Source organism: Prionailurus bengalensis, assembly GCF_016509475.1.
Source record: "Prionailurus bengalensis isolate Pbe53 chromosome B2 unlocalized genomic scaffold, Fcat_Pben_1.1_paternal_pri B2_random_Un_scaffold_46, whole genome shotgun sequence".
Lineage (NCBI taxonomy): Eukaryota > Metazoa > Chordata > Mammalia > Carnivora > Felidae > Prionailurus > Prionailurus bengalensis.
Window position 1 is genome coordinate 78,172 of NW_025091153.1, and position 26,575 is coordinate 104,746.

Here is a 26,575-nt window from a genome sequence, read left to right on the forward strand (position 1 = left end):
CTCCCAGTTGTTGGATCAAACAGTAATCCTGGTGCTGGTGTGAAGGGACTTTGCATGTTCAGTTAAGGGTCATATCAGCTGAGTTAAAACAGGAGGGTTATCATGGGTAATCCTGACCTCATCAGGAGAGCCCTTAATAGGATCGGGTTCTTCCTGAGTGAAGGCCTGGCATAATGAACAGGACTCACCGTGAGAGAGGCCTTGACAATGGAAGGTGCCACCGGGCAAGCAGTGCTGGTGGCCACAGGAGCTGATAGCAGCATCCCACTGACATTGTGCAAGGAAGTGGACCCTTGCAGGGGGAAGACCGCAGTCCTCCAGCTCCAGGAAATGGAATTCTGCCAACAGCTCTGTTCAAGCTTGGAGGGGATGGTGAGCGCTAGGTGCAAACACTGCCTGTGACACACCGGAGAGAACCCTCAGCATCACACTGGACTGCTGACCTGCAGAACTGGGACACATGGATGGCTGCTGTCGTAAGTCACTATGGTTGTGGGAATTTGTTCTGCGGCAATAGGAAACCACTGCACAGCCTCAAGTGTACATAGAGGTCTTGCCCCCGGAATGAAGCTATGAAACTTCATGCATACTAGTGGCATGAAAAAAATCTTTCCTCATTTTTGCTTATGTATTTTTCATTTTATGATTTTGTATAATGGAATTAAATTCTTTAATTTTTTTTTAATTTGTCTTTTATTTTTTGAGAAAGAGAGACAGACAGATCATGAGTGGGGGATGGACAGCGAGAGAGAGAAGTAGATACAGAATCTGAAGCAGGCTCCAGGCTCTGACTGTCAGCACAGAGCCTGACATGGGGCTCGAATTCATGAACTGTGAGATTATGACCTGAGTGGAAGTCGGACGCATAACGGACTGATGCCACCCAGGCACCCCTGGAATTAAATTATAATAGCATATTTCATTCATTCATTCATTCATTCATTCAAAACCAACTAATTTAGTGTTTACCATTCACCAGGAATGGCTTTCTATGCTGGGGATACAGCTTTCACCAAAATAGCCCAAAGCCCCTGTGCTCATGGGCCCTACATTCTAGAGGCTTCCCAAGAGTGGGATGCGGTCACTGGAGCATTTTCAGTGAACACATGACACAACCTGACTCACATTAGCAGGGTCGCTGACTCCTGCAAGGAGAAGAGCCCCAGGTGGCAGGTGATGAGGTGGCACCAGGGCCACAATCCAGGAGGGAGAGGATGGTGGAGACTTAGGGGAGGAGAGGGCCTGAGGGATGAGAGAGACATAGAGAAGGGCTGCAGACACAGGGTGAGGAAAAGAAGCAGAGGGAAAGAATTCTAAACCAGTGGAATTCTCAGATTTAAATATGTTGTTATACAGATTTTTAATAAACCTCTATCTACAGGGCTTAGCAAGAAATTCTTTGCATCTACTGTTTACTGTACTCTGGGGCTGCCTGAAAACCAATTACCTCCTTACATTAATCAGGGTGGAGAAAATGGTACCAATAACACCCCAATAAAATATTCCTTAGGTTTTCATTCACAACCACAGGCAGTGCACGAACACTGGTGAAGGGCGTTTTCACTGCACTAAATACATGCGACTTTGAAGGAATTGATGGTTGCATACTATGGTCGAAATATACTGTATTAATGATATTTTCTGTATTCCTGATGCTCTGACATTTGTGACTCCCATCACTGGGGAGACACTGTCCGTCCCCTGGCTGGACAATTCTTAGAGACAGCTAAGTGCTTGCCCCGGAGCATACCTTTCCTTTGCAAACTCAACAATCCAGATGCCACATTCTGAACCATCTCTCTGTCAGGCGCATACACTCCAGGAGGCAATATTCCTCTGCTCCAAAGACCCAGGGTCAGCTACCAGCCTTCTAGAGAGAACTCCCATCCCCCAGAGCCCACCAATAACGTTATTCAGACTGGTCAGTTCTAAACTGTTTCCCCAGCCCCTCCTTCCCTTTCTCAAGGAAAACACAATCAAGGCTCTGAGCCATGCTTTCTTCCTCTCCTTCTGCCCCCACTTGGCCCTGTGTGGTGTGCCCTGCCCCTCCCCTTGGGAAATGTAAGTGATAAAAGAAATCTTCCCGCAGTGGCATCAGCCTCTCCAGCTGTCACTTAGTCCCCTTGATAAACAAAGGCCCAGGCACAGATCACATACAGTAGCAAACTGTACTTCTATGTGCTGCTTTGTGTCGAGGATTGTCTGGGACTCACAGAGCTATGGAATGAAGATCATTTTAAAATACAAAAGCTCGGGGCGCCTGGGTGGCTCAGTCGGTTGAGCATCCGACTTCAGCTCAGGTCACGATCTCGCGGTCCGTGAGTTCGAGCCCCGCGTGGGGCTTTGGGCTGATGGCTCAGAGCCTGGAGCCTGCTTCCGATTCTGTGTCTCCCTCTCTCTCTGCCCCTCCCCCGTTCATGCTCTGTTTCTCTCTGTCTCAAAAATAAATTAAAAAAAAAAAAAACGTTAAAAAAAATGCAAAAGCTCTACGCCATGGTTTGGGAAAATGAAAATTACAGCTTTAGTTATTGCAAGGCTATGAAAACAAATGTATCTAGGAAGGATAAAACCACTACTTTGACAGATTAGATTTGGATCATTCAGTGGTGACCAAGATGATGGTTAATAAACAAAAAGCAAACAGGCCTCTATGAGATTGTCTAGCTGGTGCCTCAGGCACAGGTGCCCCAGGTTTCAAGAGGAAACCATTGTTTCTCTACCAACCATCCCGAAGCCAGCTCAGTCTCTGACATCAAATTCCCTGGGACGAAGTTTCCTTCTAAAACAGTCCAGGAGGTTATGTCCTTCCCTGTGCAGAAGCTTTTTATGTGGATGTAGTCTCAGTAGTTTATTTGTGCTTTGGTTTCCCTTGCCTCAGGGAACACATCTAGAAAGAAGTTGTTACTCCCCACGTCAAAGAAATTAGCGTGTGTGTTCTTTTCCAGGATTTTTATGGTTTCAGGCCATTTTGGCCTTTAATCCATTTTGCATTTATTTTTGTGTATGGTGTGAGAAGTGGTCCTTATTCTTTCTTTGGCATGTTGCCTTCCTGATGAGAGCACCTGGTGATGTATGGAATTGTTGAATCACTTTGTTGTTCTCGGAAACTAATATAACACTGTATGTTATCTGACTGGAATTTAAATAAAAACAATGAATAAATAAGTAAATAAATAGGTAAGTCAGTCAGTCAGTCCAGGGAGAGAGATAAGGGGTTAGAGGAAGGGAGTCCAGTTCAGGGGGGTGGGGGAGGGGGTGTTTCCAGGAAGGGAAGTGAGGAGAAAGGGCTGAGCGCAGTGTGCTGTCTCTACCTGGCACCTTCAGAAAGTCCCTGGACCAGAACTCAGAGAAACAGTGTGACAAAGAGACTTCCCTGCAAGAGGAGAGGGGTCAGGTCCCAGTCCCTTGTCCCCAAGAGGGTGTGGCTCTCAGGGTGGAAGGTGCAAGGGCACAGAGGCAGGGAAGCCTAGTGTTGGGAGTCCCCATCTCCCCTGGTTTCACTTCTCCCTGTCACAGCCTGTGTCAGGTCCCCCTGTCTGGGATTAATGAAGGTGCCCCTGTTCACACTCCCATTGCCTGTCTGGTTTCTAGAGAAGACTATCATATCAGCTTCACCGCGTTCCCTGGCCTGTCCTGGCCACAGACAGGCTGGGACTTAGATTCTCCCAGGGGATGGGGATCCTGGGGCCTTGAACCTGCCTCCTGGTGCTTTCAGGGGCCTGGCCATGACCCTGACCTGGGCCAGTGAGTGTGAGGTCAGAACGAAAGAGCTTGTTATGTGTAGGAGCAAAGGGACCGCCTGGTGGGGACGCTGGACCACTGGGGAAGGGGGCCACCGCCCCCACTCCACACCCCCACCCACCCCTGCCCAGGCCTGGGCCATCCTCCCCTTGAGTCCTTCTTGCGACTCCGCCCTGCTCTCCCCCCCCCCTCCCCCCCCCCTCCCCGGTGGAGTGCCCCTCGCCCTGCCCTCCCGGCTGCCTCCATCTGGGACCCAGCTCCGGGCCTGGAGGAGGGTTGGGCGGGGTCTCAGCCCCTTTGTGCCCACAGTTCCCACTCCTTGAGGTGTTTCCACACCGCGGTGTCCCGGACCGGTCGCGGGGAGGCGCTGTACGTCTCGGTGGGCCAAGTGGACCACACGCAGTTCCTGCGATTCCACAGCGACGCCGCGAGTCCGAGGGTAGAGCTGTGGGCGCCGTGGGTGGAGCAGGAGGGACACAGTTTGGGACCAGCAGACGGAGATCGCCAAGGTGCACGCACAGACCTCCCTACCGAACCTGCACACCGCCCTCCGCCACTACGACCAGAGCGAGTCCGGTGAATGACCTGGGCCAGGGTCCAGGTGACGAGTCCCTGAATCCCCCTTGGACCTGCTGAGGTCTCTCTGAGCTCCGGGTCCGAGATTCACCCCGACGCCAGGAGACCTTCGCGGCCCCCACCCAGGATGGGCCCGCGGGGATTCACTCGGATTTTATCTAGTTTCTGGGTCTTTGACCAATCACTGCGGGTAGGTATCCTGAGGAGTGAGGCCAGGAGAGCCTGGCTGCAGGGCTGGGGGGTGGGGGACGGCTGCGGGGGGGGGGGGGGGGGGGGGGGGAGGGCTAGCTAGCTAGTGGGCGGGGATGCCCGCGAGGCTGGGTGAGAGAGTGGGCGGGGCCAGGGCCTCACCTTCCAAGGGACTTCTGGCTGCAACTTAGGGTTCGATGCGAACCACTTCGGCGGGTGTGAGCAATTCGCTAGGAGGGCGCCGATTACAGCCCCCTGAAGGAGGACCTGCACTCCTGGAGGGCAGCGGAGGAGGCGGCTCGGATTCTGGGCTCCAGTGGGAGGCGGCCTGAGCAGCCGAGCACTACCGGGTGTTACCTGCAGAGGGAGTGCGTGCGGGGGCTCCGCCTGTACCTAGAGAAAGGGAAAGAGACCTTGTAGGAAGCAGGTTTGTGGGGCCGCCAGGCCTCCTGATCTCCCCTGGGCAGGTGCTGTACGTCCTGCTGGCCCCACCGAAAGGGAGGAAAATAGGATTGACACCAGAATTCTTCCCTGTCCCCCTCCTTGGGTCCTGAGGGTGAGGAGTTCCCCTGGGTTTTCAGATCCTGTGTCAGAGAGAGACTGGCTCGCAGGACCCATCCTTCTCTCAGGACAGAGGGGATCCAGTCTCTGTGGAGAGACATATCTCTAAAAGAATTCAATAGCAGGTTTCCTTGACCCTGGTATTCACCTTGGGCACCCCCAGGTGACGTCCTCCCTCAGGCCTTGCTCTCTGTCCCATGCCCAACTTCATTGGAGGGCTGACTCCAGGTGTGTTGAGCCACTGGGCCTCCTCTACCAGGTCAGGACTAGAAGTCTCTGTTCCCTCCCTCAGGGACCCTGAGCCTCCTCCCCTAGGCTGTCTTACTTACCCTGCCTCCAGACCTTCCCAAGGGATGGGAAGTTATCCCAGATCCTGGAGCTCAGGCTGGGATGTGAGTCTTGCACTCCCCTGCCCACCCCATTGTCCTCTCCATTCTCAGCATGGTCACATGAGTGCTGCTTCGGTGGCCCCCGGGGGATGATGCAAAGTTCCTAAAGTCTCTGACCCTTCTCCTCAGATCCTCCACAGACACATGTGACCTGCCACCCCATCTCTGACCATGAGGGGACCCTGAAGTGAAGGGCTGTGGGCTTCTACCGGACAGAGATTACTGTGACCTGGCAGTGTGATGGGGAGGACCTGACCCAGGACACGGAGCTTGTGGACACCAGGCCTGCCGAGCTGGGACCTTCCAGAAATGGGCGGCTGTAGTGGTGCCTTCCGGGAGAGGAGCAGAGATACACGTGCCTGTGCAGCACGGGAAGCTACAGGATCCCGTCAGCCTGAGATGGAGTAAGAAGGGGGATGAAGGGGTGGATTCTATCCAGACAGCAGAATACACGACACCTTCTGTAGACCTTCAGCGGCATCACAGCTGAGGCCCAGGGGTCAGAACTCTCACCTTCCCTTTCGTTCCCGGAGCCCCTGCGTCACTCCAACATCCCCATCATGGGAATCATTGCTGGTCTGGCTGTCCTTGGAGCTGTGGTCACTGGACCTGGGACCCGGAGGAGGAAGAGCTCCCGCAGGGAAAGGGGTGAGGTCAGAGTTTTCTTGCACGAGGTTGCAGGGAGAGTGATGGGGGGAAGGAGGGAGGGGTTCAAGCCATATGTAATTTTCCAGTGTCTTGCCTCAGTCCTGAGAGGCACCATCCACACACATGTGCTCACCCAGTTGGACCCTGTTTGCTAATACTCTTTCGAAAGTCACACCTGAAAAAGAGACAAAACGTTCACCTCGATGCTTCTGGTGATGGGACCTGATTCCCAGCAGTCACAGGACAGAGGGGAAGCCCTGCTGCACACAGACCTCCAGGAGGCTTTGATCTAGTTTCCACATGTCCTCTTACCTCACATTGTGTAATCTTGCCCTAGGTCTGTAGTTAAAGTTCTGGAAATTTCTTTGGAGGCCAAAATTTCAGGGGCCCCTTTAGGACCTCAGGGCCCAAGCCTTCTCCCTGGCCTCTGATACGATGCTTTGTTCTCACAGGGGAAAAGATGGAGCTACACTCAATCTGCAAGTAAGTATGGACGGGGTGATCCCTGAGACCCTGGGTAGTGCAGACAGGACCCCATGAGGAGCTCACCCACCCCATAGCTCCCTTGTCTCATTTCCTGGAGGCTCTGACCACATCCTGTTGTACTGTGGCTGTAACAGTGCCCAGGGCTCTGATGTGTCTCTCAAGGCTTCTAAAGGTGAGACCTTCAGGGTGCCTGGGTGGCTTAGTCGGTTAAGCATCTGACTTCAGCTTGGGTCATGATCTCAGAGTTCGTGAGTTCGAGTCCCACATCAGGCTCTGTGCTGACAGTGCAGAGCCTGGAGCCTGCTTAGACTCTCTGTCTCCCTCTCTCTCTGCCCCTCCCCCACTGTCTCTCCCTCCCTCCCTCCCTTTTTCTCTCAAAAATAAACATTTAATATATATATATATATAATTGTCAAATTATACATAAAGGTGAGACCTTGGAGGGGCTAAAGTGGGAAGGGGCACAGGGGACGAGATTGGGTTAAGGGGATCCTCTGGACTTGGATATTTGAGTGCGTGGAGGGTTTTTACAAATGTTACCACTTAGAATGACTGACTTGAATGTGTTCATGATTATTTTCTGTCACAGTGTGAGGCAGCTGCCTCGTGGGGGACTGAGTGATATAATGTCTCCCTCTCTCCCTCTGCCCCTCCCCCATTCTCTCCCTCCCTCCGTCCCTCCCTCCCTCTCTCTCTCTCTCAAAAATAAACATTCAATATATACATATGTCAAATTTTATATATATGATATACATATATAATATATATATTTATAAAAGTGATATATATATTATATATAATTTATTTATTTATTTATTTATTTATAAAAGTGAGTCCTTGGAGGGCCTAACATGGGGAGCGGTTGGGACAGTGGGGATGAGATTGGGGATTATGGGAATCCTCTGGACTTGGACATTTTGAGTGCATGAAAGGTTTTTCCAAATGTCACCACTTATAATAACCGACTTGAATGTGTTCATGATTAGTTTTCACAGTGTGAGCCAGCTGCCTCCTGGGGGACTGAATGATACAAGGTTTGTTCTCACTGCCACTTAGTGACATCAAGAACCCTAGACTCCTTTATGTCTAGAAGGTGTCCGAATGTGTCCTTGTTCCTGGTGCATAATGTGAGGAGATAGGGACAGTGGCCCACTCCCCACCACAACCCCTTCCCACACACACATGCTGTAATGGTATCATGATGCATTCACATGATCAGTCATCAGAATGTACACATTAAATACACGCAAATCTTGGTGATCAATGATGCCCTAATAAAGCTGTTTATAAATTAATTTTATTTGGCAGGAGAGACTAGAAGATGGTGGCATAGGAGGATCTGGTCTCACCACATCCTGCTGATCGCTTAGATTCCACCCATTCTGCTTAAATAACCCAGAAAACCACCAGAAGACTAGCAGAACAGACTGTCCAGAGCCAAGCATAGACAAGAGGCCCATAGAAGAGGGTAGGAAGGGTGGAGAGACAGTGTGTGCTACACAGACTGGCAGGAGGGAGCCAAGGTGGTGGAGGGGCAGCCCACCTGGCAAGGCAGAGGCCCCGAGTCTGACTGGCAAAAGCGGAGGGGCCGGATGGAGTGTGTTCTGACAGCCAGCAGGAGTTAACATCTGGAATGTTATAAGTCATCAGCTCTGCTCTTAGTTAGCAGGGAGGGCGAGAGGATGCCAGGAGGGAGAGTTGTGCCCCAGAAGACAGAGCTTAGCTCGACGGGGAACAAAGGCACTGGCAAGTGCCATCTCTGTCTCCCATCCCCCAGCCGTAATCCCAAAGGGAACCAGTTCCCATCACTGAACTTGCTTGCACCGCACAAAACCCAATGCTGTGCTTCTGTGGATCCATCCCTCACACGGGTCTGCCTCCCTCCTGGTGCTGTGGGGCCCTTTCCACAGGGGACCACTGATGGCAAAGTGAGCTAACCCGGACCCTTCTGCCCCTGCACACCTTGCAGCAGATCCACCCCGGCTAATATGCCAGATCCCATGGAGGCAGCACCACAAGCCTGGCAGTGTGCAAGTAGCCCAGACAGGGGCCACACCACTCCACAGTGAGTCCTGACCCTGGGAGAGGGGAAGATAAGGGACACAGCAGTCTGACTGTGGCCCCAGAGGTGGGCTGGAGGCAGACCTCAGGTCTGACTGCGGCCCCACCCACCAACACAAGTTACTCCAACCAGCACAGGGGAAGTGCCCTTCAGTTCCGCACCACCCCAGGGACTATCCAAAATGACGAAAGAGAAGAATTCTCCTCAAAAGGAACTCCAGGAAGTAGCGACAGCTAACGAATTGATCAAAAACGATTTCAGCAACAAAATGGAACAAGAATTTAGAATAATAGTCATAAAATTAATCGCTGGGGTTGAAAAAAGGATAGAGGACAGCAGACAATCTATGGCTACAGAGAACAAGGAACTAAGAAATAGTCATGAGCTAAAAAATGCTATAAGTGAGGTGCAAAATAAAATGGAGGCGACCACAGCTTGGACTGAAGAGGCAGAGGAGAGAATAGATGAATTAGGAGATGAAACTATGGAAAAAGAGGAAGCTGAGAAAAGAGAGACAAAAAAATCCAGGAGTATGAGGGAAGAATTAGAGAACTAAGTGATACAATCAAATGGAACAATATCCGTAACTAGGAATTCCAAAAGAGGAAGAGAGAGAGAAAGGGGCTGAAGGTGTACTTGAAGAAATCATAGTTGAGAACTTCCCTGATCTGGGAAAGGAAAAAGGCATTGAAATCCAAGAGCACAAAGAACTCTCTTCAGACGTAACTTGAATCGATCATCTGCATGACATATCATAGTGAAACTGGCAAAATACAAGGATAAAGACAAAATTCTGAAAGCAGCTAGGGATAAACACACTGTAACATATAAAGGGAGACCCATAAGACTAGTGATGGATCTATCTACAGAAACTTGGCAAGCCAGAAAGGAATTGCAGGAAATCTTCAATGTGATGAACAGAAAAAATATGCACCTGAGAATCCTTTATCCAGCAAGTCTGTCATTTAAATAGAAGAAGAGATAAAGGTCTTCCCAAACAAACAAAAACTGAAGGAATTCATCACCACTAAACCAGCCCTACAAGAGATCCTAAGGGGGATCCTGTGAGACAAAGTACCAGAGACATCGCTACAAGCATGAAACCTACGGACATCGCAATGACTCTAAACCCATATCTTTCTATACTAACACTGACTGTAAATGTACTAAATGCTCCAACCAAAAGACATAGGGTATCAGAATGGATAAAAAAGCAAGACCCATCGATCTGCTGTCTACAAGAGACTCATTTTAGACCTGAGGACACCTTCAGATTGAAACTGAGGGGATGGAGAACTATCTATCATGCTACTGGAAGTCAAAAGAAAGCTGGAGTAGCCATACTTCTATCAGACAAACTAGACTTTAAAATAAAGGCTGTAACAAGAGATGAAGAAGGGCATTATATCATAATTACAGGGTCTATCCATCAGGAAGAGCTAACAATTATAAATGTCTATGCGCCGAATATGGGAGCCCTCAAATATATAAAACAATCACAAACATAAGCAACCTTATTGATAAGAATGTGGTATTTACAAGGGACTTTAATACTCGACTTACAACAATGGATAGAGCATCTAGACGCAGGATCAATAAGGAAACAAGGGCCCTGAATGATACATTGGATCAGATGGACTTGACAGATACATTTAGAACTCTGCATCCCAAAACATGAGAATATACTTTCTTCTCAAGTGCACATGGAACATTCTCCAAGATAGATCACATACTGGGTCACAAAACAGCCCTTCAGAGGTATACAAGAATTGAGATCATACCATGCATACTTTCAGACCACAATGCTATGAAGCTTGAAATCAACCACAGGAAAAAGTCTGGAAAACCTCCAATAGCATGGAGGTTAAAGAACACCCTACTAAAGAATGAATGGGTCAACCAAGCAATTAGAGAAAAAATTAAGAAATATATGGAAACAAACAATAATGAAAATACAACAATCCAAATGCTTTGGGATGCAACGAAGGCAGTCCTGAGAGGAAACTACATTGCAACCAGGCCTATCTCAAGAAACAAGAAAAATCCCAAATACAAAATCTAACAGCACACCTAAAGGAACTAGAAGCAGAACAAGAAAGACACCCCAAACCAGCAGAAGAAGAGAAATAATAAAGATCAGAGCAGAAATAAACAGTATAGACTCTAAAAAACTATAGAGCAGATCAATGAAACCAAGAGTTGGTTTTTTGAAAAAATAAACAAAATTGATAAACATCTAGCCAGGCTTCTAAAAAGAAAAGGGAGATGACCCAAATAGATAAAATCATGAATGAAAATGGAATGATTACAACCAATCCTGCAGAAATACAAGCAATTACCAGGGAAGACTATGAAAAATTACATGCCAACAAACTGGACAACCTGGAAGAAATGGACAAATTCCTAAGCACCTACACACTTCCAAAACTCAAACAAGAAGAAATAGAAAACTTGAACAGACCCCTAACCAACAAAGAAATTGAATCACTTATCAAAAATCTCCCAACAAAAAAGAGTCGAGGACCAGATGGCTTCCCAGGGAAATTCTACCAACATTTAAAGCAGAGAATACCTATAATCCTCAAGCTGTTCCAAAAAATAGAAAGGGAAGGAAAACTTCCAGACTCATTTTATGAAGCCAGCATTACTTTGATTCCCAAACCAGACAGAGACCCAGCAAAAAAAGAGAACTACAGGCCAATATCCCTGATGAATATGGATGCAAACATTCTCAATAAGATACTAGCAAATCGAATTCAACAGCATATGAAAAGAATTATTCACCATGATCAAGTGAGATTCATTCCTGGGCTGCAGGGCTGGCTCAACATTTGCCAATCAATCAATGTGATACATCACATTAATAAAGGAAAAGATAGAAATATATGATCCTGTCAATCGATGCAGAAAAAGAATTTGACAAAATTCAGCATCCTTTCTTAATAAAAACCCTCGAGAAAGTCGGGATAGAAGGAACATATTTAAACATCATAAAAGCCATTCATGAAAAGCCCACAGCTAATATCATCCTCAATGGGGAAAAACTGAGAGCTTTCCCCCTGAGATCAGGAACACGACAGGGATGTCCACTCTCACTGCTGTTGTTTAACGTAGTGTTAGAATCAGCAGACAACAAAAGGAAATCAAAGGCATCAAAATTGGCCTAGATGAAGTCAAGATTTCACTTTTTGCAGATGACATGATATTATACATGGAAAACCCAATAGACTCCACCCAAAGTCTGCTAGAACTGATACGTGAATTCAGCAAAGTCGCAGGATAGAAAATCAATGTACAGAAATCAGTTGCATTCTTATACACTAACAATGAAACAACGGAAGACAAATAAAGAAACTGATCCCATTCAGAATTGCACTAAGGAGCATAAAATACCTAGGAATAAATCTAACCAAAGATGTCAAAGATCTGTATGCTGAAAACTATAGAAAGCTTATGAAGGAAATTAAAGAAGATATAAAGAAATGGAAAAACATTCCGTGCTCATGGATTGGAAGAATAAATATTGTCAAAATGTCAATACTATCCAAAGCTATCTACACATTCAATGCAATCCCAATCAAAATTGCACCAGCATTCTTCTCGAAACCAGAGCAAACAGTCCTAAAATTTGTATGGAACCGCAAAAGACCCCAAATAGCCAAGTAATTTTGAAGAAGAAGACCAAAGCAGGAGGCATCACAATCCCAGACTTTAGCCTCTACAACAAAGCTGTAATCATCAAGACAGCATGGTATTGGCACAAAAACAGACACATAGACCAATGGAATAGAATAGAAACCCCAGAACTAGACCCACAAATGTATGGCCAACTCATCTTTGACAAAGCAGGAAAGAACATCCAATGGAAAAAAGACAGTCTCTTTAACAAATGGTGCTGGGAGAACTGGACAGCAACATGCAGAAGGATGAAACTAGACCACTTTCTGACACCATTCACAAAAATAAACTCAAAATGGATAAAGGACCTGAATGTGAGACAGGAAACCATCAAAACCCTAGAGGAGAAAGCAGGACAAAACCTCTCTGACCTCAGCCACAGCAATTCCTTACTTGACACATCCCCAAAGGCAAGGGAATTAAAAGCAAAGATGAACTATTGGGACCTCATCAAGATAAAAAGCTTCTTCACTGCAAAGGAAACAGTCAACAAAACTAAAAGGCAACCAATGGAATGGGAAAAGATATTTGCAAATGACATATTGGACAAAGGGCTAGTATCCAAAATCTATAAAGAATTCACCAAACTCCACACCCAAAAAACAAATAATCCAATGATAAATGGGCAGAAAATATGAATAGACACTTCTCTAAAGAAGACATCCAGATGGCCAACAGGCGCATGAAAAGATGCTCAACGTCACTCCTAATCAGGGAAATACAAATCAAAACCACACTCAGATATCACCTCACATCAGTCAGAGTGGCTAAAATGAACAAACAGGAGACTATAGATGTTGGCGAGGATGTGGAGAAACGGGAACCCTCTTGCACTGTTGGTGGGAATGCAAACTGGTGCAGCCTCTCTGGAAAACAGTGTGGAGCTTCCTCAAAAACTTAAAAATAGATCTACCCAGCAATAGCACTACTAGGAATTTACCCAAGGGATACAGGAGTGCGGATGCATAGGGGCACTTGTACCCTAATGTTTATAGCAGCACTTTCAACAAGAGCCAAATTATGGAAAAAGCCTAAATGTCCATCAACTGATGAATGGATAAAGAAGTTGTGGTTTATATACACAATGGAATACTACGTGGCAATGAGAAAGAATGAAATAAGCCCTTTTGTAGCAACATGAATGGAACTGGAGAGTGTTATGCTAAGTGAAATAAGTCATACAGAGAAAGACAGGTCCCATATGTTTTCACTCTTATGTGGATCCTGAGAAACTTAACAGAAGTCCATGGGGGAGGGGATAAAAAAAAGAGTTTAGAGAGGGAGACAGCCAAAGCATAAGAGACTCTTAAAAACTGAGAACAAACTGAGGGTTGATGGGGGGTGGGAGGGAGGGGAGGGTTGGTGATGGGTATTGAGGAGGGCACCTTTTGAGATGAGCACTGGGTGTTGTATGGAAACCAATTTGACAATAAATTTCATATTTAAAAAAAAAGAAAATGGTCATAAAGTGCCTCAGCAATGCTTCCAAAAAAGAAAAGGAAAGAAAAGAAAGAAAGAAAGAAAGAAAGAAAGAAAGAAGAAAAGAAAAGAAAAAAGAAAAGAAAAGAAAAAAGAAAGGCGGGGCAGTAGAAGAGAAAATAGATTCTACACACCCCGGTGCACACCTTGGGGAAGGACCTGCATGGTGGTGGTGCCTCTGGGAGGAGGGCAGGTCATATCTCCAAGGAGGGTTAGGGGGAGACTTCCAGCCCAGAATGGGCAGGCTGGGAGAAGTCTGACTGTGCGGAAAGGCTGGTGCTGACCACATGGCTGGACAGCCAGTTTGGAGACCAGATGTCAGGAGTGAGGCCCACTGAGGTCGTGGAACCAAAGCATGGGGTGAGGGCCAAGGATAAGGCAGCGGGACCTCGAGCAGTTTTCTGGTTGGTTGGGGAGAGGGGAAGGCAGGAGCCAGCAGGGGAGACTAGTGTTGAGGGTCTGGGAAGGGGGGACTGAATGTCCCAGAACAAACTTGAATCAGAGGCTGACAGGAGAGGAGGGCACTTGGGCCAAGAGCCAGGAGGAAGGGGTGCTGATGGCAGGGCCCCAAGGGAGGAGCTCCTGAGAGAGAAGAGCTTGGTGAGAGCCCAGCATGTGGGCAAGGGGTGTGAACAGGCATGGGGCCATAGGGGAGGGGTGCAGAGGAACCAGGGAGACTTCCTGCGCACAGGGAGAGTGGAGGCCACAAGGGAGTGAGGGTGGGATGAAGGAGAGGGGACAGGGCATTGCGGGTGTTGGCGCAGGGTGGAGGAGGGCCAAGGGCAGGTGCCTGCACTGGAGGGGAGGGAGGAGGAGGGGCGCCAAGACAGGGGACAAGTCTGGACAAGGCTCTGAGCACCATGCCACTGCGCTCCCCTTGGTGATGGCAGGAGGACAGTGGGAAGGAGAGTCTGGGCAAAAGACTCCTCAGAAAATTAGCATACACTGGAAGTCTTAGCTTCAGCAATGAGACAACAAAATGAAACAAAAGGCATCCAAATTGGCAAGGAAGTACTCAAACTTTCACTCTTCTCTGTGTGTACTGTGTGTAGAAAACTCAAAAGATTCCACCAAAAAATTGCTAGAACTAACACATGAATTCAGCAAAATAGCAGACTGTCAAATCAATGTACAGAAATCTGCTGCATTTGTAAACATGAATAACAAGGTAGAAAAAAAAAGAAACAAAGAACCAATCCTATTTGGGGTTGCACCAAAAACAATAAGACACCTAGGAATAAACCTAACTAAAGACGAAAAAGACTGGACTCTGATAAGTATAGAACACTTATGAAAGAAATTGAAGAAGACACAAAGAAATGGAAAAGCATTCCATGCTCATGGATTAGAACAAACATTGTTAAAATGTCTATCCTCCCCAAAGCAATCTATACATTTAATCCAATCCCTATCAAAATACCACCAGCATTTTTCACAGAGCTAGGACAAATAATCCTAAAATTTGTATGGAACCACAAAAGACCCGACCGAATAGCCAAAGCAACTCTGAAAAACAAAAACTGGAGGCATCACGATTCCAGATTTCAAGCTACGTTACAAAGAAGTAGTCATCAAGACAGATTTCTGCGAGCATGTGGAGAAAGGGGAACCCTCTTGCAGTGTTGGTGGGAATGTAAACTGGTGTAGCCACTCTGGAGAACAGTGTGGAGATTTCTGAGAAAACTAATAATAGAAACATTCTATGATCCAGCAATTGCAGTACCAGGCATTTACGCAAACGGTACAAAATACGTATTTGTACATAAAACACCCTAATGTTTATAGCAGCATTATCAACAATAGCTAAATGATAGAGAGAGCCCAAATGTCCATCTACTGATGAATGGATAAAAAAAGAGGTGGTATACACGCACATGCACACACGCGCGCGCTCACACACACACACACACACATATATAATGGAATATATATGATTTATCCACAAGAAATCTCCACGTGCATTTGAAAAGAATGTGTTTTCTGTTGATGGCTGGAATGTTCAATAAATGTCTGAAGGTACTATTGGTTTATAGTACAGCTCAAGTCTTCTTTATGTTTATTGATCTCTGCATAGATGTTCTATCCATTATGGAAAGTAATATATTGCATTTTCTGACTATTACAGTTGTATTATCTGTTTCTCAACTTCTGTCTGTTTTGTTTTCACGTATTTGGTGCTGAGGTGACTATATATTCAGAATTGTTTCATCCTTCTGATAGTTTGACTCTTTTATCACTATAAAATGTTGCTGTCTCTCTTTACTAGCAATTTTCCTTTATGTCATATACATAATATTCACATAACTTATATATTTATAGCATATGCTGGTCATGTTATATTTTATGTCCTATGAATGCAATATTAAAATTTTATGACCTTCTTTTTACTACCTATTCTCTCTAAAGTTACTCAATCACAGTATATTCCCGTTTGTACTTTACATTTCATGCTACAAGTTTCTCTTTTTCTTTGGGCAATTCTTTGTGTAAATTTTTTGACACACAGGTTAAATGTAGATTTGTCTAGAGAAATCTGTTTCTTTCTTATAAATTTGAGTCAATATCAATCCAGAACAATAATAAACTAAACTAATGACTAGAAGGTATTTTGGCCCCAAATAAAAGCAAATTTGGACTACAAATCACAGAAGCGTTAGTCTGTGATTGGAAATTCTTTGAAGTAGCTGTTTGCTCACTTTATGCTAGCTCCAAGCAAACCTCCTTAGAGTAATATCTTAGAGTCGATGTGATTTGTGTCACCCTTTTCTGAAGATATGAATCTATGAGTCTTAGGTTCCCATATTTTCCCATGGAATAGAATAAGCTCTGGGCATTATTTCCTGTCTATTATGTTCATGAGCCTGAGAAAGCAAGCTAAGATTTTCTAGATTTGAAATACACCTTGAGTATCAGAGCAACGATCATCCCTAGCTTTTTGCCCATTATTATATTTTGGCCTAAATGATTATTATTCTCTTGATTGTTTTTTTTGGGGGGTGATATATATACACATCACCCAAATATATATAAAATATATACATATGTATACATAATACACACACACACATATATAATCATTGTTAGCTGTTTTTATAGGAAGAGTCAACCTTAAAACTTAGTCTACTGTGTTATTGGAAGAGGATCCCCATTCACAATTTTTTCATTTCTGCAATTTATCCAGCACCACACAAGGTGGTAGAATACAAGTCTCCCTAAACCAGTGGTGATCTGTGTCTTCTGTGAGCCAGTGCTGGTCTGTGAATGTGCATTAGCCCACAAACAGATAGAGACAGAAATGAAAGTGAAACCTTATCCTGTCTCAGACTGGCAATCAAGACAAAAATAAGCCTGTATATCGTCATTGGATCTGCTAAAAACAGTTTGATTACTAGCTGTTCATGGACCAGACGTGGACGAGCACAATGTCTAACCTAGAATGATTTTTTAGACTTTTGTGAGGGTCACATAAAACCTGGTAAATTTTGGATACTCTGCCCAGAAATACGGGCATGTACAAAGAAATATGAAGTGTCAGTGTCATCTGAAGTGTTACAGATCTGGGTTACTTAATCCTAGGAGGAGACAAAGGCTGGAGAAGACATTTTGAACAATGACTTCATCACCCGACAGTGCTACTCCACTTACTTGTGAGTACAACTGGAGTAGACAAAAGCTGGATCCCATAACAACTATCAAGGGGAAAAGTTGAAAGACGCCATATTTAGTCACTCCTTCCTCCAATCTGACCTGAGTGCCTACAATGTATCATATCAAGTTGTAGTCTCAAATCACTGCTCCAAATGTTGTAATTTGTCATTCTTTTTCATGCCCAGTTTCCATGCCCAGAACTAGTACCCTCTTCCCACATAAAAGATTTCCACGTTTAGGGGCGCCTGGGTGGCTCAGTCAGTTAGGCGTCCGACTTCGGCTCAGGTCATGATCTCAGGGTCCGTGAGTTCGAGCCCCGTGACGGGCTCTGTGCTGACAGCTCAGAGCCTGGAGCCTGTTTCAGATTCTGTGTCTCCCTCTCTCTCTGACCCTCCTCCATTCATGCTCTGTCTCTCTCTGTCTCAAAAATAAATAAACGTTAAAAAAAAAAAAAAAGATTTTAAAATATTTCCACATTTAAAAATCTTGACGGAGGGCAGAGACCATGGAGAGGAGAACCCATTTTGCCAAACAGTCTTGCATTGGAGGTTGCATGAAACTTCACAGTCACGTGACCACCTGCCAGAATCTCTCTCAGAACATGGGACAGATAGGCTGGGACCGCACTACATGGCATTTGACACAGGTGTTTGAGTGACAGTGGTGTCATGCAGTTAGTTGCAAGGGGCAGCAGCAACAGCAGTCCTAGCCTCCAGATCCAGTGTGCTATGTCAGGGGACTCTGTTGTGACGGTGACATCTATACCCAGGAGCAGGGCCCTGGCTATATGTGAGCCTCCCCCTCGGGTCCATTGTGGATTCTGTTCCCATCTGTGTAGACTCAAACCTGGTTTGTGACTTTCCTTAAAATAGAACAAGGCCCCACATTCTCTCTCATCCAAGTCTCTGTAACTGTACATATGTATCCCAAAGAGTCAGAAGTCAATGTGGGGAATAGCTTCAGAGAGCATGATTTCAGACGTTTTTTTTCACCAGTTTTACTGAGATATAACTGACATACACCATTGTGTCAGTTTAAGGCTACAGTCTCTTGATTTGATACATTTCTATGCTGCAAAATGCTTACAACCAGAGCATTACCCTAGACCTGCACCTTGTCACATAGTTACCATTTCCTTTTGTGTGGTGCAAACATTTAAGATCTACACTCTTGTTATCTCAGAGATTTTATGTTGAGCTGATAACCACTTCCTCAATCTGCCACCTGGCTCTGCCCCCTGGGAGAGAAAATATGTATCTCCCAGCAGGTCTTGCATTTTTCTTCCTAGAAAAAACAACAACATTTAAATGTGGATGTAAGACCCCTTCCCACAATGAGGGCTCTCATCAGTGACTTCACTGCAACTCTATCTGGTGGAACCCCAGGGTTGCTCGTGGGTTCATTACAAAACACTCAGGCCTCTCTCCACATACCTTGCCAGAGTGTTGGGCGTGGACCCAGGAATCACTACTTAATAAGCCCCACAGGAGAGGCTGAGGCACAGCCACGTGGGAATCCTTCATTATGTGCTTGCTGCTCAGTGTGTGATCTGAAGACCAGAAGGAGCACCAACCTTGTTATAAACCCAGAATCTCACACTCTACTCCAGATTGTCTAGCTCTTCATAAGTCCAGGAAATTTCTGTGCACACTGAAAGCTGGGTCTCCCCGTAGTGTGTGCCTTCTAGGTGCAGAACCAGAACTGTGCAGTGTGCTCTGGGTGTGCTCTGATCAGCTTGCTTCATGCTGACGACTCCAGGGTTTGGTCCTGATCCTCTCTCTTCTATGGCCATCATCCCTTGGTGACCTCATCTATGCTGAAGGCTCTAAACATCATTTATATGGTGTCACCTCCATATCTATTTCTCCAACCTAGATACTTCTCCCACCCTGCACTCTAAATCCAGCTGGAACTTCGCTTGCATTTCTAATAATCTCAGATTCGACATTCCTAAATTGGGTGCTTGTGATGCAACTTCCCCTAATGTCCTACTTCCAAAATCTTCCCTGTTTCATTGGAAGACACTGCTCCTTTCTTCTTGCAGTCTGAAGTATTGGATGCTGTCCTTGATTCCTCCTTCTCACAACCCGGAAGTAATACATTAGGACATGCTGCAAAGTTCATCTTTAAATGTATCCAGAACACACACACACACACACACACACACACACACACACCAAGAGTACAGTCACTTCCTGTTACTTTCTCTCCTCAAACCCCTAAATAAATCCAACATTCTCCCCTCCTGGAAACTGCACTGGCTTCCTACAGTTTCCCTACTGGTCTCCTGCCCTTCACCTCTCGATTCTGCACAGCAGCAAACAGATGCTGCTAAGACAAGTAGTACTATGTGGACCATCTGATCTAAACCATCCGGTGACTCCACATGTCACTCAGAGAAAACCCAAAAGCCTTCTAATCCTAAGGCCTAGATATCTGACCGAATTTACATGCTCTCTGCTCCAGCCACAGTGGCCTCTCACCCTTCCTTGAACAAGGACATGCTCCTGCCCTAGTGTGTGTGCCTGGAGGTTCCCCTGCTTGGAAAAAACTCCCTGAGACATGCTCTTCAACAATTCCTTGTGTCCTGAACATCTCTCAGAGATCACCTTCCCAGTGAGGCTCACACTTACCACCATAGAAAAGTAGCCACCTTCCCTGTCCCCGCACAAGTAACTCTCTGGATCACCTTCCTCAAAGCACCTACCAAATTCCAATTTATTTTTGTATTTTTTATTTTTTTAATGTTTATTTATATTTGAGACAAGGAAGACAGAGCACAAGTGGGGGAGGGGCAGAGAGAGAGGGAGGCACAGAATCTGAAATAGGTTCCAGGCTCTGAGCTGTCAGCACAGAGCCCCATGTGGGGCTCGAACCCATGAATCATGAGATCATGACCTGAGCTGAAGTCAGAGGCTTAACAGACTGAGCCACCCAGGTGCCCCAACCAATTTCCAATGTAAACACTTTCCTTATTTACCACATTTATACAATATACACTTGACTCTGAATTACACTGGTTTGAACTGGGCACATCCACTGATATGTGGACTTTTTTACAACAAGTGCTGTCAATGCAGTTTCTCTTATGGTTTCTTACTATTTTCTCCAGATTAATTTATTCTAAGAATACATGTTACATATCCATGTAACGTACAAACCATGTGTTAAATGACTGTTCCTGTTTTCAGTAAGGCTTCTTATCAACAATACGTTATGGTGGTAGTATTTAAGTTTCAAGGGAGTCAAAAGTTACATTTGGATTTCTGACTCCTCAAAGGGTCATTGCCCTCAGTCCCCACTTTGTTCCAGGGTCAAGTGGAGTCTGTCACTCACCCCTAGGACATATTCTCCACAAGACCAGCACGTTTGCCTCTTCTTACTTACTGAGGTGTCCTAGATGAAAAAATAGTGGGTCCCGCACGTGGCACACGATATTATCAGTGGAAAGAGTGGTCAGCAGAGAGGACCTCTGTCTTCTGGATGAGCCTCAGGCACAGCCAGTCCGTGGCAGCTCCTGCACAAAGTGCCCCCACCTCACCATCAGTGCCGTCTCTACTTTCCCCCAGGGCTGCCCCTCCCTCTCTCTGCTCAGCTCCCCCCTCCCACACAGTTACAGTCCTATTTTCAGAATCACTGTATGTAGGCTCCATGGGGCCCTTTCTCCAACCAAATAGAAATCTACATTAGACCCTGCTTTATACATCCATGAACTTGGATGTGAACCAGCACCAGCATCACTGGAACTAAGGGCAGGAAGAGAGGGCAGAAAGGCAAGGAAGGTAGAAACTAACGGAAGTTGAAAAAGGATAAGAAACTCTCAGATGCCTCTCTGTCTACCTCAGGATGTAAAGAATAATCCAGAAGACAACTCTAGAGGGAGGAGATGGATGAATCTGAAAATCCATCTCTCCAAACCCCAGAGACTCCTGTGTGCAGGGCCTATCTAGGCCTGTGGGAACGACAGTCCAAAGGACTCTTGGTGCCACAGCCACCGGGGTCATCCGGGGAGAATGAGACGGGAACTCAGACACAAGAGCAGAACAGGTCTGATGCTCCACAGAAACAAGGGGGAAAAAACCACCCAAAAGAGGGGGCTGAGGTCACGACCCAGGAAGGAGCCTAGGCTGACCCAGACACAGGAAGCTCTTGCTGCACAAGCTCCTGGTGACAGGTGACATCCAAGCCCCTATGATCTCAGGTCCTGGTGAGACAAGGTTCTGCAGAAGGGATGAGGACGAGGAGCAGAGACATGACCCAGCTGAGGAGGGAGCACATCACACTAATTATGCACTGAGCACCGACTGGACACAGGCCCCGTCCACGCTCCACTCCTCCAGCCCTCTCCTGTCCGCACATGCAACAGACACAGTACAGGAACAGCGGGTTCTAGAAGGTTCTCAGGGCTTTCATTTATTTTCTCTTCCAACCATACAAATCCTCTCTTTTATTATCTCATCATGCCCACATACCAAGAATTACAGAACACAAATTCTTATCAGGATTCTCATTTTTAGTAGGGAAGTAAGGCATCAGTACTCAGCCCAACATGAAGGAAAGACAGGAATCGAGACAGAACATGAATCAGTATGGGAGGGGTCATGGTGGGCATGGGGGCCAGTCTCCTGAATCCTCACGATATGCTTATAGGAATGCAGACACATTCTGACACCATCTGCAGGAATTCAGGGGATCTCGATGTCACTAAGTGGGGGTGTGAACAGATCCTGCATTGCTCAGTGCACCACAGGCAGCGGGTCTCACACTGTGAAAAAAAATCATCATGAACACATTTAGGTCAGTCACATAAGTGCCACACACTCAACAGCCCCCCACATGCTCGAAGTGTCCCTAGTGCCACCACTCCTCCCCACTTCACCCTGCATAGTCTTACCTTTAGGAGCCATTAGAGATGAATCAGAGCCCTGAGTGCTGTCATCGCCTGGGGTAGAACAAACAAGATGAGATCAGAGCCACAGGAGCTGAGACTAAAGGAGCAGCTATGGGCGGGGGTGAAATCCCCATGGGGTCCTGTCTACACTATTCCAGGTTTCAGGGATCACCTCCTCCATACTTCTGTGCAGCATGAAAGTAGCTTGGTCCTTTTCCTCCTGTGGAAGAAAATAGCATGTTAGACACCTGGGACAGATGGGCCATGGGATCCTAGAGCAACCTCCTAGTCCTACTCCAAAATGAAGTTTCCAGAGTTCTGACTGAACACATAGGATAGGATTGGGACACATGAAGAAAGAGGTGTGGAGTCACAGGACCACCTGACTTGCTGGAGATCTGGCCTCAGCAGGGACCTTCCTCTGTCCTGTCACTGCTGGGAATCATGTCCCCATCACCAGAATCACCAAGTGAAAATCTGTCCTTCATTTTCCATGTTCTCTGCTACAGAGTGAATGTTAGTAACGGCTCCAGAGCGGGCAGGTCCATGTGTGTGGATGGAACTTCCCAGGAACCAGGCAGGACAATGTGCTACCTAGGAAAACCCCCAGTGGGACAAGAGAACTCACATCCCCCCACTCTGTTCCTACCTGAGCACTTCTTCCTCCAGATCACAGCTCCAACCACCACAGTGACCACAAGGATAGCCACACCAGCCATGATGCCCAGGATGGGGATGGAGGGCTGAGAGGATGGCTCTGGAAATGGAAGGAAGGTGAGGGGCAGAGACATCCAGCTTCAGTCCTGACTCTGTGAAATTCTCCAGAAGGGCCCTGCGTTCCCTGACAGGGGCTCTACCCCAAACCCTCCTTACCCTATCTCAGGGTGATGGGCTCGGGCAGCCCCTCGTGCTGCACATGGCACGTGTATCTCTGCTCCTCTCCAGAAGGCACCACCACAGCCGCCCACTTCTGGAAAGTTCCATCTCCCGCAGGCCTGGTCTCCACAAGCTCTGTGTCCTGGGTGTGGTCCTGCCCATCACACTGCCAGGTCAGGGTGATCTCCGCAGGGTAGAAACCCAGGGCCCAGCACCTCAGGGTCACCTCACGGTCAGAGATGGGGTGGCGGGTCACCCGTGTGTCGGGAGATTCTGAGGAAGAAGAAACAGAGAATCCACACTGTGGTTTAGCTTTATGGGCCACTGAAACTGCATCCACGTGACCATCCTGAGGTGGACAGGACCACTGGTCTGGATGGAAGAAGCACAAAACCCAGAGAGCAGTCTAGCCTTTGGGATCTCCTGATCCTTGTTAAGTTCTGGAATCAGGGAGAAAACCCATGTAGGAGGCTGCAGGTCCAAGGGGGGAACACACTGTGGTCCTGAGTGTGGTGGAGGGTGAGTGACTCAGAAAACCCGGAATCAGATCTCCAAATACGTCCCAGATGGAGACAAGGCCTTGAGAGGGAAGGTCAGGGTTCACAAGGTGGCTGCCAGGGTCAGAGGGAACTGCTGATGGGTTATTTCTGGGATGTCTCAACCTGCACCCCAGGGAGAGACTGGATTCCTGTCTCTCTTTTAGAGAAAAGCACCCTCAAGGTGAGTCAGTCTCTAGTAGGCATATGAACTCCGAGGCGGATCTCCCTCTTCCCACCCGTGGGAGGGGTGCTATCGTGACAGAGTCCATTTTCCCTTCCTGGTGGGCGGCCAGCCCCAGTGGAGGGGAGATTAGGGAGGCCCCGCGGTCCCGGTACCTGCGCGCAGAAGCGTCTCCTTCCCGTTTTCCAGGTACTTGAGGAGCCACTCCACGCACGTGCCCTCCAGGTAGTTCTTCCAGTCCTTCGCTGCACCGGCCACCTCCCACTTGCGCCAGGTGATGTGCGCCGCGGTGTCCGCCACGGTCCAGGAGCGCAGGTCCTCGTTCAGGGCGATGTAATCCGCGCCATCGTAGGCCCACTGAGTGTACCCGCGGAGGAGGAGTCCGTCAGGTCCCAAGTCACAGCCATACATCCACTGGATGTTGCGCGACCCTGTCCCCGCCCCGCCCCCAGAGCAGCAGTGATTAAGGTGAAACCGAAAGTAAACCCGCCTAAAAGCTCCCTCGGGCTTTTCCAGGGTCGTGGGACGGGGGTCACGAGGCGTCAGGGCAGCGCTCTGACCCGGAGACTCCGGGCGACCCCGGCCCGTCCGTGGGGATGGGGGTCGTGACCCGGACCCGGACCCGCGTCGCTCACCGGAACCGCTCTGGTTGTAGTAGCGGAGCATCGTGTTCAGGTCCACTCGGAAAATCTGTGCGCTGTTCTTCACCTTCCGCGTGTTCCGGTCCCAATACTCCGGCCCCTCCTGCTCCACCCTCGGCGCCCGCGGCTCCATCCTCGGATTCGGGGCGTCGCTGTCGAACCGCACGAACTGCGTGTCGTCCACGTAGCCCACGGCGATGAAGCGGGGCTCCCCGAGGCCGGGCCGGGACATCGCGGTGTGGAAATACCTCAGGGAGTGGGAGCCTGCGGGCGCGGAGGGGCTGAGACCCCGCCCGACCCTCCTCCCCGCGCGGGGCCCGGGTCCCAGGGGGAGGGGACGGGAGGGCAGGGCGAGGGGGACCCGACTTGGGGAGAGCAGGGCGGAGTCCGGGAGGGGTGGGGGAGGGGAGCCCGGGGCGAGGCCCGGGTGGAGGTCTGGGTCCCGGCGGTGGACAGTCGGCTTCCCCGGGGGTTCCGCTTCCCCGCCGGGCGGTTTCTTCGCTCCTGCCCCTCAGAGTCCCTTTCCTCCCGACCCCGCACTCACCCGCCCAGGTCTGGGTCACGGCCAGGGCCCCCAACAGCAGCAGGAGCACAGTTCGGGACATCACGAACCGCATCCTCGGGGTCTGGGGAGAAACATGAGTCTCAGGAGGCGGGTGCGGAAACTTGATACCCCGGAACCGCGGTGCCGCTGATTGGCTTCTCCGGAAACCCGACACTAATAGGAGTGTGAACCGAGGCCGCGTCATCAGTATCCAGGCAGAAGGACCTGACACAGGTTGTGTCAGGGAGAAGTGAAACCTGGGCAGATGGGGACTCCCCAACATTGGGCTTCCCCGCCCCCGACGCCGCCCTAGGGCCAGAGTCCCTGAGAGGCGGGCCTGGGGACCTGGGACTTGGCCTGGACGCCTCACCTACTGCACAGAGCGCTCTTCGTCCCACTGTGTCCCTCAGCCGTGGACCAGGAGCTGTGTGAGTCACTGATTCTCCAGCATTTTGTTCTCAGGACATCTCTACAGTCTTAGAAATTAGTGAGGATCCCAGGGATAATTGTCTGCCTGTGGATTATATCGATCCTTATTTACCACAGCGGAATAAAAAAAGTTCAAATATTTATTAATTCATTTACAATCATACGAAAACAGAAATATTATTTGTATGGAAAGTACCAATGTTCCCTAATAAAAGGGGGTAGTGAGAATAGTGGTTTTCTTGCATTTCACATTTTTGCAAGTCTCTTTCTTGTCTGTCTCCTTAGAAGACCACTGGATGTTCAGATTTGCTTCTGCATCTCTTGTGCTGTTTTGGCTGAAGTATATGACAAAATTTATGTCCTTGACCAAATATAGGAGAATAGTATGTGTCATAACCTTTCCAGATAATTATGGGAATTCATGTTTGATACTATATTAAAACTACACAATGTGTACTTTCTCTGAGGTCTTTGCAAACTGGAACCTGAAACAGTATCATTGACTGTGTCTTTCTGTTACATTAAATCCATAGGCCCATCTGCACATGGAACGGATCTTGTACTAATACATGATTGTTTTTAAGTAACGTGTTGTGTGTTGTTTCACTAAGTAATGTAGGTGTTCCAGCATTGATTAGAGTGGAATTGAATTATCAAAATCATTTGATTTGGGGCACCTGGGTGACTCAGTTGGTTAAGTATCTGGCTTCGGCTCAGGTCAAGATCTCATGGTCCGTGAGTTCAAGCCTCATGTGGGGCTCTGTGCTAACAGCTCGGAGTCTGGAGCCTGCTTAAGATTCTGTGTTTCCCTGTCTCTCTGCCCTACCCCTGCTTGCACTCTGTCTCTCTTTCTGTCAAGAATGAATAAACGTGGGCGCCTGGGTGGCGCAGTCGGTTAAGCGTCCGACTTCAGCCAGGTCACGATCTCGCGGTCCGTGAGTTCAAGCCACGCGTCAGGCTCTGGGCTGATGGCTCAGAGCCTGGAGCCTGTTTCCGATTCTGTGTCTCCCTCTCTCT

At 47.8% G+C, this 26,575-nt stretch overlaps 1 protein-coding gene and 2 pseudogenes across 1 annotated transcript in view; 1 reads left to right on the plus strand and 2 right to left on the minus strand.

Annotated features, from left to right (window-relative positions):
* The first annotated feature begins 207 nt into the window (after positions 1-207).
* LOC122478284 lies at positions 208-6,366 on the plus strand (annotated as a pseudogene).
* A 15,483-nt stretch (positions 6,367-21,849) lies between these two features.
* Positions 21,850-25,284, minus strand: LOC122478236 (annotated as a pseudogene).
* The window catches only part of LOC122478235 (DLA class I histocompatibility antigen, A9/A9 alpha chain-like), a 112,173-nt gene continuing 107,447 nt past the window's right edge, over positions 21,850-26,575 (minus strand). Inside the window, exon 8 of the mRNA XM_043571796.1 lies at positions 21,850-22,222. Coding sequence (XP_043427731.1) covers positions 22,218-22,222 — 5 coding nt within the window. The 3' untranslated portion in view covers positions 21,850-22,217. The remainder of the gene's footprint in view (positions 22,223-26,575) is intronic.